The sequence below is a fragment of the Protopterus annectens genome, chromosome 7.part1, assembly GCF_019279795.1.
Source record: "Protopterus annectens isolate FY-2018-M chromosome 7.part1, PAN1.0, whole genome shotgun sequence".
NCBI classification, from domain to species: Eukaryota; Metazoa; Chordata; order Ceratodontiformes; family Protopteridae; genus Protopterus; species Protopterus annectens.
The window spans coordinates 185,201,382-185,218,903 of NC_056740.1; the positions used below are offsets into that span (position 1 = coordinate 185,201,382).

General features: G+C 40.3%; 1 protein-coding gene across 1 annotated transcript in view; it reads right to left on the bottom strand.

Annotated features, from left to right (window-relative positions):
* IFT122 (intraflagellar transport 122) overlaps positions 1-17,522 on the bottom strand; it is a 2,412,356-nt gene that overhangs the window by 1,687,577 nt on the left and 707,257 nt on the right. Inside the window, exon 9 of the mRNA XM_044078630.1 lies at positions 3,913-4,104. Coding sequence (XP_043934565.1) covers positions 3,913-4,104 — 192 coding nt within the window. The remainder of the gene's footprint in view (positions 1-3,912; positions 4,105-17,522) is intronic.

Genomic DNA, 17,522 nt, shown 5'->3' on the forward strand with positions numbered 1-17,522 from the left:
CATATGCTTCTATGAAGGCTTTTGTACCATACAGGAAAAGGATATGCATTGTACCTTTGATTAAGCTGCCTACGCTGTTTGAAATAAGAAATGCATTTACTTCTTTTTAGTCTAGCACTAAGTGAAAAATCACGGTCTATAAATATTATTTGGTGACCAATGGATAGTATTTACCCTTGTTTCCATAGTGAACTTAACAGTTGCTCCTTGAGATGAAAATCCTGAACCTTTACTATGATAGGTTTTGGGACTCTGTGACCCAGTCTTACTGGTGTGTTATACTCTATGCACCCTATTAACTAAGACCGATTCCTTGCCCAGCTTAGTCTACTTTACTAAACAGATCACTAATAAACATTCTTAAGTCCTTTCCCCCGAGGCCTTCTGGTACATTGGCTATCCTCAACTTTTCATGTCTTTCTCTCTCCATCTCCAGGACATTTTCCTCTAATTTTTTACAACTGGCTTGTAGTTCTGTTATCCTTGATCTTGTATCACACTTCATGTTGTGAGAATCTTTATTGCATCTGAATATTTGGAAAGTGTTGCTTTGCCTACATCTATTATTTTATCTGTTTTTTAATACAGTCCACCAATATGTCAATGATTTTAGTACCTCTGTTAACATCTTATCCATTTTTTGATTTAATTTAGACATTTCCCTCTTTTCCTCTACTGCCTGTTGAGTTGCCATCTCTTTATCTTCTCCTGTAATTACTTTCCTTCTGATCTTTTGTCATTGTCGCTAGTAACTCTTGCTGCACTTTTCTTCCTCCTAGTCATACAAGTTGCTGCACTGCAATACTACAATGCCTTTTAAATGAGTTTTTTAATTATTTGGTTTGATTTTTAGTTTTATTCTCTTTCTGGGAGGACATGGACACAGGTCAACAGTGAGACATCATACACAACATTTTGAAAAGTCATAGATTTTTGTTCTAATTTACTTAGCCTCCCACTGAGAAAAACTGTACACTGAGGTTATAAGTCAGCAGAAGTACACAAGTTTCAGTATATATTACATGGAAGACATTCGTCACACTCCCCCCATTAAAATAAATTATCTATACTCTGTCTGCACTCCTTAACTTCAATAACAGGACTGCATCTGTCCTGCCTCACCAGCCACGTTGTCCAATGCCTGCATTATTTTTTGACCCCAGGATCCTGCTCTATTAATCCCATGTAAACCTCATATGACAGTGGAGCTACAATTTTCAACAGTTTCTGTTTCCCAAACTTCCAATGTAAACATTTAAGTACAGCACTTCATTCAATAACTGTTAACACCTTTTGGGTCAAAGCCAACACATTCTTTATTAAAAAATAAAATAATATTTTTTCAGTCTAAATGCAAATTTCATATTTGCTGTACTAAATCACCTTTTAAGCAAGACAAAGTAAAATTTCAGCAGTTTTGGTTAAAATATGTTAAAACCTGAAATAAAAATACTGAATAAGAAACAAACTTGCATAAATGCATTTTATTTATAACATGCAGTCTCAAAGAAAGCACTTAAATGCTCATGGTTTCATATAGTTTATAGGTTTGGTGAACAACCTCAAGACCTACTGTCCATCAAAGAGTCTGATGACCTGGATAACATGTTGGCACTTGCAAGTGCCATGTAGACATACAAATCCTTCTTGAAGGTATGAACTGATGGCCTAAGTTTAACTGAAAGATGGAGTTTATTGTGCATCAGTGAAAGCTGTTGAAAAAAAAAATTGTCATTCATGGTATGGCTAATATTAATTTTTACTGAAAGTGCGTATCCTCTTGTGTTCAGGTCACCACAGGGGTATTCCCAGAAAAGGGTTTCCAACAATAAGGCATCCTTTAATGCTCTGTATGTTAGGCACAGGTCTCCTCTAAGGATGGGATAAGATACAGAGAAACGATGGAATTGCTGTATTCTTTTAGTACAAGACAAATCTTGAAGTCCTTCACCTTTTTGTAAGGAATCTTTGTACCTTCTTCAAATGAGCCACAGTATCCAAGTAAGTTACAGACAAGCTAAAAGTATTCTGTAACTAGTCTTATGAAAGCTGCATACAGAAGGACAATTACTTCTCTGGTATGGCTTTAAACCCAATGTTGTAACTCCTCATTTTTTGTGAATGATAATAACTATGTGGTTATCACATGAAAGGTCATCTATAAGAGCACCATGGACTTGAAGGTCTATTACAATTTTGTCAACTTTTAACTGTTATCCTTTTTTAGCCAAATGCCTAAATGCTGCATTTTTCTGGCACTGAAGTTAATGTCATTTCTCCTGTACCACTTATGCATAAAGTCCTGTTTGATACGAGGTGGGGCCAATGGGTTTAAAGACAGTGATCTCAGGTTTGCAGTCATCTGCAAATTTGATAAGCCAGACTATGAAGTGAGTTTTGACATCTAATATAAAGACTCTACTGGTGATAAGGTATGGTGAGGATAGGAGCCTCCCATTTCTTACCTGTTCTGTAAGATTATTTAGCCTATTTTGAACCCAAGTGAACCTTCACGGCACTGAGTATATGTATGATTCCATCATGGAGTACAGACTGAATGCCTTAATCAGACTGAGGTCATCTGCATGGACAGACATGTCATACTCTCAAGCAATTTATGAAGCTAAGCATACAAGATCTACCTTTGACAAAACCATACTTTTTAGACCAAGAAAAGGTGGCTTCTTATGTCTGCAGTTCCATAATGATTCTCTTCATCAACTTGCACAATATGTTTGTGAGGCTGATCAGTCTAACATTTGTGATTGATAGAGAGACAGATGGTGACAGTTGACACAACACCCTAACCTCATGTAGAAAATGGAAATAAGGGGAATGATGATGGTAGGGCCTCCATTCTGGACTGCGACTCAGATGTGAATCAGGGTTGGAAGCAGTTATAATGTTGTATTAATAATATGCATCAGGAGGCATACAAAGTTATTTCTGACTGCATAAATCAGGCTTCCTTATATCTCATCTAGTTGCATGCAACCTTTTTTCTGACTTTACTAAGTGCAACAGTAATCATTTCAGATTTAATTTTAGGAGGGACTGTGCGCAGTTTTAACATACAGATTTCATCTTCACAATGCATTCCTTCAAAAGTCATCATGAATGCCACATGTGCCTTTTACATACTTACAATGAATAGAAAAAGAAAAAAAATGGAACCCACCAAACGTACTTCGTCTAACTTTAATACATAACTTAAAGTACAGACTAAGCACTTTAATGAACTTGAAAATGGCAGACAACCACTCTGATGAAGTCTTTACATGAATAAGATGAAAGCGCTCAGTCTATGTTTTAATTTATGCATTAAAGTTTGATGAAGTACATTTGCTGGCTCGTTCCATTTTTTTCTTTTTGTTCAATTTGTGGTTTTGTAGTATATTTACAAAATATATATATACATATATATATATATATATATATATATATATATATATATATATAGTTATTATTTTTACTTTGCTTTCAGGTGACATTAAGAAACTGTTTAAGTAATTTAGCCAGGAATCATAAGTCATATGTCAGAAGGTGACATTAAGAGACTCAAATCTGTTTAAGAAATTTAACCAGGAAGAATCATAAATCGTATGTCAGAAGCTCACGGGATTCAAATTTAGGTCTCCAGATTCAGAGACTACTGGCACAGTTATTATACTATACTTCTTCCTAAATATGTATACATGCAAACACACTAAAGAGAAAAGGGAAACTACTATCAAAACATAAAAATACACAAGGAAATTAGGCATTTTATACTACACAAGAAACTAATGGCAAAGAAAACATTTAATTCAGTATGTACTGTTTAATATTATTTAAACATAATCAGACATAACAAAATGTTATTAATGTCAAAAGCTTAAAAGTAAAATGCAAAATTATCGTCAGAGTTATTACCACATAATTGGAATCTGGTTTGACTTTACAAGTCCACACCCAAGAGTTCTGTTCTCCAATAGGACCAAGATGAACTCCATCCTTGGTGTACAGAGAAACCCGTTTATCTGAGCCTCCCATTACAATGTACTCGCCTCTGGCAAAATAGCTAACACAGCATGGGTCAAAGTTCAGCACTTTGTCCTTCCCAATCTGCAGATAAATATAAATACAAATTTACAAGACTGAACATTTCTTACACATATAAAGACTGATTTAACAGCATGACATTCAAATGCACATATGACCTCCATAAAACTAGACAAAGAACATTTTTAGCAAACTTTGCATTAGTAGGCATGTGTGCCTTAAATTAGGCTGAAAGACGACATATACTTATTTTCACCTCAAATTCAGACTATGTCTGATATTGTTAAATGTGTGATAAGACAACAGAAAAAAACATACAAATAACCTGTACCATTTATGATATATTGCTCAAAATATTATTTCACGGTAGGGATACAAAACACATCAGGCCTCATTCACAGATGCATAGATTCAAGTTAATTCTAAATGTATTCAGCAACAAATTAGATGTTCTGTCTTGTACTTAATTTACTCCAAAAAAAATGTATGACTTTGAAATTTAGAACAAAGAATGAAAACAAGGAGCTTGTGCATCTGCAGATTCACAATTCTAAATCTAAAAATGATCAAAAATATATAAACAAAAAGGACTCATTTAGTAGTTGTGTCAGTGGGCAGGCTCACACACATAACACAAGCACACTAAAAAAACAGCAATCCACATACATACACTTAAAATCCTACATCTAACCCTACAATAAACTGTACATACACTACTATCTATCCACTTACCTTAACCAAAACCCTAACCCTAAGGTCCGTCACTATCGCACACTCACTTGACCTGCGCCCTAACCCTAACTCACCTATCCCGCCCTAACCCTAACGTCTGTCGCTACTGCACACCCACCACCCGCACCCTAACCCTAACTCACCTATTCCACCCTAACCCTGACATCTGTCACTATCGCACACCCACTTCACCCGCGCCCAAACCCTAACTCACCTAACCCGTACCCTAACCCTAACGTCCGCACAATCGCACATTTACCTGAACCCAACTCATAACTTTCCATCACAGTGCTGAATATAACAAAGCCACAGAAACGGCCCACTGAATTCTTTCACTGGGAAAGCATTCGGTGTTTCGCGGCTTCGCGATAATCAGTTTTCGAACTTCACAGTTCGAACATATGGTGTTCAAACTGCTGAAGTTTCGACGAACTGACAGGAACCCACCACTTACACCGAAAGCAACTCTTCTGGAATCTGGTCCATGATGCAAGCCTTTTTATGGACAAGTCTCACACTGAAGTAAGTCACTTACACTGAGAGCAAGTCGTTCATAATCAGGGCAGACTTGCACTGAAAGCAACTCTTTTGGAATCTGCCCTAGATGCATTCACAGCATCTAGTCAAAATTGTTACACAGGCAACACATAATTATACCAAAGAAAAATTCTTATTTTCAGTGAAACTGTAATAATAATGAAACCATTTATTTTAAAATGATGTTGTAATATGGACTTCAAATACCATTTTTTGTAACATCACTTGAAATGTTTTATGCAATACACAATACTTGATGAAATCCAGATTTTGATAGGGGGAGGGGAGGCAACAAATTTAGCAATCCAGTCCAAGAAGGACACTTACCAGTTGATGATGGAGCTGTTTCCATACAAGTACACATGACCAGACCTGGAATGGATTATAAGCCACCAGCACAGCAGCTTGTAACCTGTCTTTTCCCACACCCCTCAATAAGCTAAAAACCACTGCTGGTGTACAACACACAACTGTATACCTAAAGCAGTAGTTGCAAGACAAATTCAATTATGGCACCAGCTTATTTCATCTTGTGAAAAGACACTATAAAAGGCAGAAGTATAGGAGACAAACTCAAAAAGCCACAAATGAAGCAGAGGACTTAGCAGAGTGAGCCTTTTTCGTGCTTGGAATTGTTTTGTTGTGGTGGGTATAACAAAAAGTAATAGCATGAGACAACCACTTTGAAATAATCAGTTTTGACATAAGTTGTACTTTTTTCTTACTTCACAAGAAATAAACAGATCAGAATTTCAGAAGGATGTTGTTCTGTCAAGATAGTACACGAGCTGTCTGTGGACATCCAAGGTATGGAGCATCCTTTCTTCCTCATTTTTAGGTTCTGTAAAGAATATGGGGAGATGGATAGCTTGGCGTAAGGCAAACTTGGATACCACTTTAGGCATAAAGGAAGGACTTCTTAGTAAGGAAAGCCTTTCTTGGTGGACAATGAAATAAGGCTGATTCACCATAAGAACTTGCAACTCAGACTGACTTTCGGTATGGCAGAGAGCAGCTAGACAGCTTCATCTGCAGCAGCGCACTGGACCAGGAGGGTAAATATAACATAAGCTAGTGCTTTCGACAATAAACAATAGGAAAAACCACCCACACATACAGTACTTTAAAGATAATCACAATCTACTTCCTCAAAACTGGTGACTGCTAAGAGAAAACACACAAGGAAAAATGTAAACATTACTCTGGCTATCCTGTTAGAATATGGCAGCATCGTGGTTCAGGAGTGGGAAGAGTTTTAAAAATGGAAAAGGCTGGTAGCTCTCATACTGATACAGTGGAACAGAGAAAAAAAATGCACAAACAGATTTTTAAAATGAGTAGAACCCTAGCGGACTACATCTCAACTAATAACAAAAAGTTGCAAGAAATGGAAGATACTACATCCAGGCATGACAATGGCATGTCTGGGCTATGTGTTAAGGAGAGAGAACTTACAGAAAGCATTGCTGCAGACGATCTGTGACCTAAGGAGCTTCAACAGAACATTATTGAGTTGGGAGTATAGATCCTGGACAGAAAATATTAGATGGAAGATGGAGACGGTGCTGTCTTTATGGTTAAAGGGGGTCGATGTTTACTCAACAAATGGGAAAAACCTCCTCATGTTTTTTCATAGGTTCATAGGTTCATAGGTTCATAGGTTCATACTAGGCTATCTGCCCGAGGGCATTTACAAGCCTAGCCCATCGTTTTGTGACTTATGCCACCCCTTTAGTATGGGGAACTATACCCATTATTTTGCTGTGCCTCTGTCGAGCAGTGACACTGAGGTAATCCCTGGGGTATATCTGTGATCTCCCATCCATTGGTCAAGATTTCTCTTGAACAAGGCCAGCGAGGTGCTCTGCCTCACATGTACCGGGATTTTGTTCCACAGCATAGGGAGTCTTTGGGTGATGAATCTATCCCTCCAGCACGTCCTATTAATAGCTGTGTCAAGGTTTAAGTCTCCCGCCCTTGTGGCTCTGATGGATCTAGATTTTTGAGGTGAAGCATATTCATCAAATCTGGGTTTGACATGGCCTTGTATGTTAGGCAAAGGTCACCTCTGAGCAAGCGGTGGCGACTGAATAGAGCTGGAGTTCTTTCAGTCGGGCAGCATAGGACAGATTTTTGAGACCCTTTATCCTTTTGGTGAGGAACTTTTGTGGCCTCTCCAGCTGCTGCAAGTGTCGGGTCAGATACATTCGAATGGGGCATTGTACTCAATCATTGGTCTGATGAGTGATGAGTAAAGGAGACTATGACCTCCCTTGATCTAGATGAGAATCCCTTCATGATAAGGTGGGCAATGTAGAAGGTCTTCCTAACTACTTTAGCTACATGGGTGTCGAATGACAGACTACTATCAACCTGGGTCCCCAGGTCCCTGATAACTTCTTCTGTGCTCAGTGGATTGCCACCTATTTGGTAGCTAGGGGTAACCTTGTTTTTCCCGAAGGGTATGACTATGCATTTTTGGCATTTAACTTTAGGCCGTGGCTCTGGCACCAGTTATCCGCTTCTGTGAGACCCTTCTGAAGGATATCTGTATCAGATGTGTTTTCTACTATGGCGCCCAGTTTGCAGTCATCTGCAAACTTTGTCAGCCATAACCCTCCTGTGTTTGCTTGTACTTCGGAAAAGTAGATGCCAAACAAGAGTGGGCCCAGGACTGAGCCCTGTGGGACACCACTTGTGACAGGCTTTGAGTCTGACATGGCGCCAGCAACTCTGACCCTGTGGGTTCTGTCACTCAGCCAGTTTGCAACCCATCTTGTGATGTATGGGTTGACATTTAAGCTGATGAGTTTTTCAATGATACCCGAGTGGGGTATTGTATCGAAGGCCTTAGCCAGATCGAGGTAGGCTGTATGGACTGCCTTTCCCTCATCAATGGCTTTGGTGACTGTTTCGAAAAAGTCATGTCATGTCAATTATATATACCAACTCCAAGACTGCACTACAGTGGGGATAGAGCAAATTTCCTGATCCATACTGTAATGCGATCTTAATCAGAACAGCTTGATGAATGGTATGTTCGATGATATACGCCATTCTATGCTATTCCCGTTCAATGGGTAAACACAGAACCAGTTAAATGCCTGCATGACTGAATGGACATACCAGCTGAAGACATATGAATCGAGAGGGTAAATAGGGTAAACAGGTCTGCAATGACATTCTAACATCATCTGCAACTGATTATTGTACAATTTCAATTGTATGGCTTGAAAGATTGAATTTTGAGCAAACTCTGGCAAAAAGAGACTGTGTGTGTGTGTGTGTGTGTGTGTGTGTGTGTGTGTGTGTGTGTGTGTGCGCATATATATATATATATATATATATATATATATATATATATATATATACAGTTACACTTGAAAACATCAAACTTTTAAAAGGTCGAATGTCATACGGTCGAGACCATATGATCGACCTTTCATAAGATCGATGTTTTCAAGTGGAAGAAAAGGAAAGTAAGCACGGAAAAAAACAGTGTTTCTGCAGGGCAGTAAGGTGCCCTGCAGACTGTGACTGTGAATGTGCAATCTCTGTGATGGCACTGCAGACAGAGTACGGGAAATCCCCCGTTTAGCACTTCTGCATATAGTGCTAAATGGGAGATTTCCCTTTACCCCACTGTAGTGCGATCTCGGAGTTGGAATATTAAAGTAGGGGGGTGTGCAGGGGGGTTTGCCCCCTGCATACACTTTTTAAACGTTTTTTTTTTTGGTTGCACTTGAAATGTTCGATATTTCAAAATATCGATCATATGGTCTTGACCATATGAAGTTCGATATTTTGAAATTTCGATGTTTTCAAGTGGAACCATGAACCATATATATATATATATATATATATATATATATATATATATATGTATATATATATATATATATAAAATGTGTGTGTGTGTGTGTGTGTGTGGGAATAGGGGATATTTATATATAAATATAAGACAAGGGAAGATTTGCAGACAATGATTACTCCCCACAGAAATGTGGCAAGCAAGGTGCTTTTTCACAAGCAATATGTATGTTTCTGGAACTGAAGCTTCGATTTTAGCTTCTTTACCCTGCTATTTTTCATGTGGGTTACCCACAGGACCTAAAACTTATTTAGATGTCAAACAACTCATGGAAGTTCTTAATAGACAAGCTGAAGTGCAAGTAACACAACTGCAAACTCAGTAATACAGTAACAACAAGACAGTAGATCCTGCAAAACAGAAACTCAAAGAACAGCCACCAGCCAAACCATTTCCTATATTCCAAAAGAAGATGAACAACAGGGCTTCAGAGGTGATGGCATTCTCAAAGAAAGTCTTGGGGCAACCTTAGTAGAGTGAATATAAATTGAAGACTAAGATCTCAGACGTGTCCAAATACTGTTTATGTGGTGGGGAAGTATTAGTTTTATAAAAGTAAGTTCAGTATTCAGTAATTCGTTTTGCTTCTGTCCAGCTATTCCTAGGTTGCAAACATGACTGAAGAAGAAAAGAGAATGGATTTGAATGATTTTGGTGTGGTAAGGCTGGGATATTACTAATGACACACGACAGCCTAGGGGGTTCATGTGAACATGTTATTACTGACTGCAGCTGCCATGGGTGGCTTAGATATTTACTGATTTGGCTATTGTAGGAGGGCTGACATATAATTCCATATCTGCCCTTAGAGTATGGATGGCACTGGGAGTTTCACTTGGTGGACAGTGGCGTGTGCATTTTGTTTGTACTGACCCTGTATGATAAAGTATTTCTGAAACTTAGTTTCTTTACTATGGAGCTTTCCTCCCCAGACCTCCATTGAAAATGGGTTTCTACGCAATCAGACTTTCTCAGTAATCAAATGTCAATAAATAAATAAATAATGTTTTAATAGCTAGACATCTGTATTTTAAAATGCTAGGTTCGGTCTTCCTGCCATGCAAGGATGGGGGGAATTCAACTGGCATAGCAGTTATAATTAGAGATCGGAGGAGAGCTGTCCACTCCCCTACAAAAGAATCTATCAAATCGCTCATAGGAGGGAATGAGCATGTTTGGTAACTTTTGCTGCTCAGCATTGACCGTTTCTGGTCTCTTCTTTTTTAAGTGAAGTCAGGGTGAGTCAAGACAAAACTCCATATAAAGAACATGGAATATTATGACTCGGAGTAAAACTGTTAAAATATATTTCAAACATTTTAATAGGATGAAGAACAAGCTGATGGAATGAGTACAGGCCCAAGTCTTAACGCTAACAGGGGTGACTGTTTAGACACAAATAAGACATGGCAATTACTTCAGTTTAAACACCTGATTCTGGCAGTTGTAACTGTATGATTTTGATCCAGGCTGGTGCATGGATGTCACTAAGGTAAGGGGTGTAGTGAGGCTTAGTACTGTTCTATCTGCCATATAGGAGCGACACCTCAATGGAACAAAATGTTATATGATGTATATACAGTTAAACATGTTTGTACATAGTACTGCGGAGGGTTTGGTTAGAAATACTATTACATTAAAAATTTGTGCATGTAGATTGACTACATATAGAATAGGTAAGGAACTTTTTGGGGGTAAGTCGCTGAGAAAGGATGGACATTACAGAGTACTGAATGCCATAATACTTACAGGAATGGGCCCAGATCCCTGGGCCTGCATAGTGAGATTTTGAAAACTACAAATAAAATATTATTGCTAATGTGGTAGTGCATTCTTAGAATGTTAAAGGACTGCTTGAACCAGGTAATCTAGACAGGGTAATAAGATTTGTAGCTAGGAGTAATGCACACCTGGTGCTGTTACTGCAGGAAACACATATGACCAGAAAAGAGCACAACGTCACAAGTTAAAAAGATGAGAATTGTAGGGTTTTATGCCAGGATTGAAGGGAGGGAGGTGGAGAAGGATGATTATATGTTTATTTAAAAAAACTGTGGAATACACACTGAGGACAAAGAAACTGATATTGAGGACCGACACATTTTCTTAAGGAGTAAATGGAGGGAGAATAAATAATGATCAACAATATCTCCTATCACCTGCATTCAAAACTTATGACATTAGATCTTTGCTGGGGAATTTTATAGCCTTCCAGGAAGGTATGTCAATAACAGTTGAGGACGTCAAAGGAGGATGTATCTGGGGGTCCTCATCAGATCTATATACCTAAGGATGGTAGGTACCTGGGTAGTTATATGAAAATGGTTGGGTTAGTGGACGTCTTGATGACAAAGAGGCTGTTCCAGGTTTCTGGGCATTTTACACATCTTTATGTCAGATTTCAAACCTGGGCTGGGCTAGACTACAGAGATGCTATATATTGCAGGAGTATGCATTTATGGTGTCTAGGGTGCAACACCCCTGCCCTTCCTCTTGGACCATGCCCTTATGCAAGCCACCCTTTCACATACGACATTTAGGAAAAGTGAAAAATACTGGCATTTTCCTACACACTTTTTAAAAACGAAAACATTTACAGTATGGCTTGACTGGACTATACAAGATTTGTTACAGGACCTTCTCTCAAAACACAATATAGGGGCAGAAGATTGGCATTTACGTAAGCTTCAGATAAAAAAAAAGTACAGTTTTGTACCTACCATAAATGTAGATGTTCGAGGATCCACATTGCTGCAGTCCTTACTATTGGGTAGTCCGCTGTCCAGTCGGCCCGAATACCAGAGTATATGGCTGACGTCGGTCAGGGCGCATTAGACTGACGCCAGTACGTCAGGGTACTAATGCGCATGACCGACGTCATATCCTCAGTCTTTTCTTGCCCCAGATGTCAGAAGACCCTAAAAAGACAAGGCCCAAAATACCTGCACCAAAAATATGTACAATATATACAAAAATATATACAAAAATATCAGCATATAACCTCACCTACACAACCACCCCTAAACACAGAGGGAAGGAGGGAGGAATTGGACTGCAGCAATGTGGATCCTCGAACATCTTCATTTATGGTAGGTACAAAACTGTACTATGTTCTTCGCTCCACATTGCTGCAGTCCTACTATTGGGTAGAATCCCAAAGCAGAGGTAAGGGAGGCTGGCAAATCATAAAGAAGTAGGAGCTGACAACATGCCTTGCAAAACAGCTGTGGCAAAACCAGCCCTAGACTTAGAGTAGATAGGAAGGTGATAATGCTTAGAGAAAGTATGCACTGAACTCCAAGTAGCTGCCTCCAAAATATCCTTAGTTGCCACCCCTTAGAAATGCTGTTGAAGTGGCAGTAGCCCTAGTGGAATGAGGCCTAATCCCAGCTGGAATCTCCTTACCATGATGGGAATAACAAAATGCAATGCAAAACCCAATCCACCTAGAAATAGTTTGTTTTGACACAGGCTTGCCCTGCGAACTCAAAGCAAAAGAAACAAACAACTGCTGAGACTGCCTAAAATCCTTAGTCCTGCTTAAATAATAACGCAATTGCCTGTGTACATCTAAAGTGTGCAAAATCTTTTCCCCTTTATTTTGGGGGTCTGCATAAAAAGTAGGCAAATGAATAGTTTGGTTTAAAGCCACACTAGAAACCACCTTAGGCATAAAGGAAGGATTAGTACGTAATGATACCCTATCCTTATGGAAAATCAAAAGGGCTCTACTGCCATAAGGGCCTGCAACTCAGACACCCTTCTTGCAGAAGTAATAGCCAACAGAAAAGCAGTCTTCCATGACAAGTATTTCAATTCAGCAGTAGCCGCAGGCTGAAAAGGTTGTAGAGTAAGTTTTTCCAACACAAAATTGAGATCCCAAGCAGGAGTAGGAGCTCTACGTGGGGGTCTTATATTCTTTGCCCCTCTAAGAAACTGCTTGAACAAAGGATGCGAAAACAATGGTGGGTCACAATCATAGTGAGCTGAAATTGCTGCAGCATGAATCTTAATGGAAGAGAAGGACAAACCTTTGTCCAATAACTCAGTAAGATATTGAAGAGCCACACTCAAATTAGGCTCAGAAATCTCCAAATTCTTTGCTGTACTCCAAAATAAAAATCTCTTCCATTTTTGCCCGTACACTTTGCTTGTACTAGGTCTTCTAGCTTCCATAATCACATTTAAAACTTGTTGAGGAAGTTGAGACCTGCTGTGTTTCAACACAGAATATGCCAGGCTGTTAGATGAAGAGAGTGAAGCTTGACATTGAGCAGATGACCGTCCTTCTGAGATAACAGATGAGGAATCAAAGGTAAAGGCCATGGAGGCTTCCTTACCAGACTCCTTAGTAGTGGGTACCAGTGTTGCCGAGGCCAATCTGGAGCTATCAAAATCATCCTTGGCTTGTCTTGTCTGACTTTTAATAGCACCTTTGGAAGAAGAGGCAGAGGTGGAAAGGCATACACATGAAGGTTTTTCCAACTGAAAGACAGAGCATCCACTTTCCAAGCTGTGTGATGAAACCCCTTTGTGCAAAACTTTGGCAGCTGGTGGTTTAGTGGAGAAGCGAACAGATCTATGTCTGGAGTTCCCCATGACACTGTCAATTTCTGAAATACATGAAGATCCAGTTTCCACTCGTGGGGATCCATGATTTGTCTGCTTAACACATCTGCTAAGGAGTTCTGTGCTGCCGGCAGAAACCTTGCCTGAAGAGTTAGTTGCAAGCTTAGCGCAGTCTCCCATAAAATCATTGCTTGCCTGCATAGAGGATAAGAATGTGTTCCCCCTTGCTTGTTGATGTACCACATGACAGTTGTGTTGTCTGTTAGAATCAACACCTGCCCTGGAAGAAGTAACTCCTTGAAAGCCATTAATGCAAACTGGACTGCTAACATCTCCTTCATGTTGATATGTAGATGCTGTAGTCTGGCAGGCCACTTGTCTTGTATCCACTTTCCATTTAGATGAGCTCCCCAAGCAATGTCCGAGGCATCTGTCGTTAAAATCTGACTCGCCTCTGGCCGGGTCACAGAGAGTTTTTCTTGAGCCAGAATCAGGCAGTCGTCCAAGTAAGGATAGATTTGAATTCCTTTTAGCCTGAAGTAAGCTATCACTGGAGCCAGAACCTTTGTGAATACTCTGGGCGCAGTAGATAAGCCAAAGGGCAATGCAGAGAACTGATAATGAGAATTTCCAGCTCGAAAACGCAGATACTTCCTGCAACTTAGTCTTATAGGCACATGAAGGTAAGCTTCCTTGAGATCTAAAGTTACCATCCAGTGATCTTTGCCCAGCAGAGGTAAAAGCTGTTGTAACGTCAACATCTTGAACTTGGGAATGTCCAGATAAGTGTTGAGGATAGATAAATCCAAAATTGGTCTCCACGTGTTCCCCTTCTTTGGTACTAGGAACAGACGAGAATAAAATCCTAGGCCCCTTTCTGATACAGGGACTGGCTGAATGGCCCCTATTTGGAGTAACAGAGAAATTTGCTTGTGAGCCTCTTTCCTTTGTGGAGGAGGAACATCTGGCATGCCTTTGAAAGGGGCAATGTATGGAAATAAAACCTGTAACCGTGGTGAATGATATCCAACACCCATCTGTCTTGAGTAATTAAATCCCAATTTCCTTTGAAAAGAGACAGTCTTCCTCCCAAAGGAGTTGCCAGACGAGAATCTACTGGCAGCTGAAAAGGCAGGTCATTGGGTCTGTTTACGAAAGGACTGACCCCTGCCCTCACCAGAAGTCTGAGCAGGTGAACTCCCTGTTCTAGGCCTAAAAGAACCTTGAGCTCTGCCCCTACCACGTCTAGACCTACCCCTAGACTGGGAATCATAAGCAGGATATGTCCATCCCTTAGTAGGCCAATTTCTACTAAACTTCGGTGGCTGCACCTGCAAAAATCTTTAACAGTTTGCATAGACTTAGCTTTGTCCTCCATTTTCTTTAAAACTGCTTCCACAGGCGAACCAAACAACACATCAGACTGTAAAGGAGCATCCAAAATCCTTGTCTTAACATGCTCAGCTAAATTCTGATCCCTCAACCAGGCATGCCTGCGAAGAACAGAACTAGTGGCAGCCACCCTCGAGGAGGCCTGTACAGCATCAAAACCACATTGCAAAGAATGCTTACCCACTTGTTCAGATACATGAACTAAATCCAGCAACTCTTTACACTCAATACCTTCCGCCAAAGCATCCACCTTAGATTTCAGTTGTGAAAGGAGATAATTTTGATATTTAAGCATGTGAAACTGACAATTCAACGCCCTCATGGCTAAAGTGGAAGAAGTATACACTTTCTTTCCCCATCTATCCAAAGCCCTTGCCTCTTTATCAGTGGGAACAGGGTTTTTAACCACAGAGGCCTTAACACCTTTAGGTCCCTGAGAAACAGTTTCGGTCTGCCCTAGGACTCTTAAAAGATACTTATGAGCTTCAGGCACCCTATAGTACCTATCAGGTTTAACAGGAGCAGGAGGCAAAGAATCAGGGTTTAGGGAAGCCTCTGCAAAACATCTTCCACCACATTCAACACAGGAGGTATAGCTAAGGGCCTATGCTGGGGCAAAACAAGAATTCCCTAAGCCTTTTCCTGAATCAGAGTAATCCTGGCCTTCCCATTTAAAGTGCTCCCTCATGGAATGCAGAGTCTCTGAAAATGAGAAATCCTCAGGAGGAGAAGCTGTAGGAGTGGAATCATCCACATCAGAATCAGAATAAGGAGGAAACTCCTGCAAATCTTCCAGAGAAGACTCAGAAGCCTCTGAACACTGTTCAAAACTATCAAACTCCGGTTCCACCCTAGGCCTCTTATCAGGAGGGGGCATAGAACCTCTAATCATAGTAATCAAATCTTCTGCCATTTTAAGCATATGTTTCTTAGGCACAGAACCTGAAATGCTAGGAGAAGCCCCCACTGAAGCTGAACTTGGCCTACCTCTCAAAGAAGTTTTGGCAACAGAAGGAGAGGCTCTAACTACCTTGGGAAGAGAGGGAAGAACAGTTACCTGAGAAGCCCCTCAGCCTGGCCTACCTCCTGAGAAGGCACATCCTGTAACAGTAAAGTCTCTGCCTGAGACTCCAAAGAAACTCCTGGCAAAACCTCTGGCTCCACTGAGCCTTCTAAAGAACCGACGTCCAGGACTGCCGGTTCATCAACCCTAGGCTTCGCTGTTTTGTCCTTGCGCTTCTTGGACGAAGCGGGCGTCGGAGCATCCGACGGCATTTTATAATTGCAACGCTTCCCAAACACTAACCTGGCACAGTCTAACCGTCTCTTAATAGTGCGTTTGTTAAACCTAGCACAAGAGCGGCATCCAACAACGTCGTGCTCAGGCCCTAAACAAGGTATACACAAGGTATGGTAATCCCTATGAGGTATCTGTTTCCCACAAGAAATACAGTTATTCACTTTTTCTGACATCCGGTTAAATACTGAGGCAAGAAAAACCAAAATGTTCCCCAACGGGTACTTGGCCAACTCGATTCGGTCTGAAACTCCGCTCGGAAATATTTCAGAACGCCAACCTGCACTCGCAAAACTGCTTCTGCATCGGACCATGCGGCAAAAAAGACTGAGGATATGACGTCGGTCATGCGCATTAGTACCCTGACGTACTGACGTCAGTCTAATGCGCCCTGACCGACGTCAGCCATATACTCTGGTATTCGGGCCGACTGGACAGCGGACTACCCAATAGTAAGGACTGCAGCAATGTGGAACGAAGAACATCTGGGTGATCAAAAGGCATGTGCAATTAGGTAGGGTGTAGATGCACACAAAATACCAGATTGCCCTACAAAAGTATAAAATATTAAAAGACAATGCTCGACAGGGGACTGTTGATGTAACAGAGCCTCAGGTAAGGAAAGTGACCAAGATGGTAGCTGACATCTTGTATGTTGCAATTGCAGCTAAGGGCGATGCTTTGAGGCACTTGCTCTTTCAAAATACACCTAAAACAACAAAATTCCTAGTCCAAAGACTAAGACAGCAAAAGGATGGAAAGCTAATCTGTAAGATCAGATACTCTGCAATGGGGAAAATTATGGTACATCCTCAGGGTTTCAGAAAGGTCATGGACACTTGTTATCAGACATTATAAAATCGAGAAAAGACTTCAGAAATACACATTAGTGGGACTGTACAATATTTAAGAAGTCTAAGTTTACTTAAACTAACCACATCAGAATAAAACCTAATGGCAGCCCCTATTAGGGAAGACAATTAAGAAAGACATTAAGCAAACAACTGGGGAGACACCATGAGTTGAAGGAATTCCACTTGAAATATGCAAGTTAATTGAGCACCCTATTATTAAAATATGGGG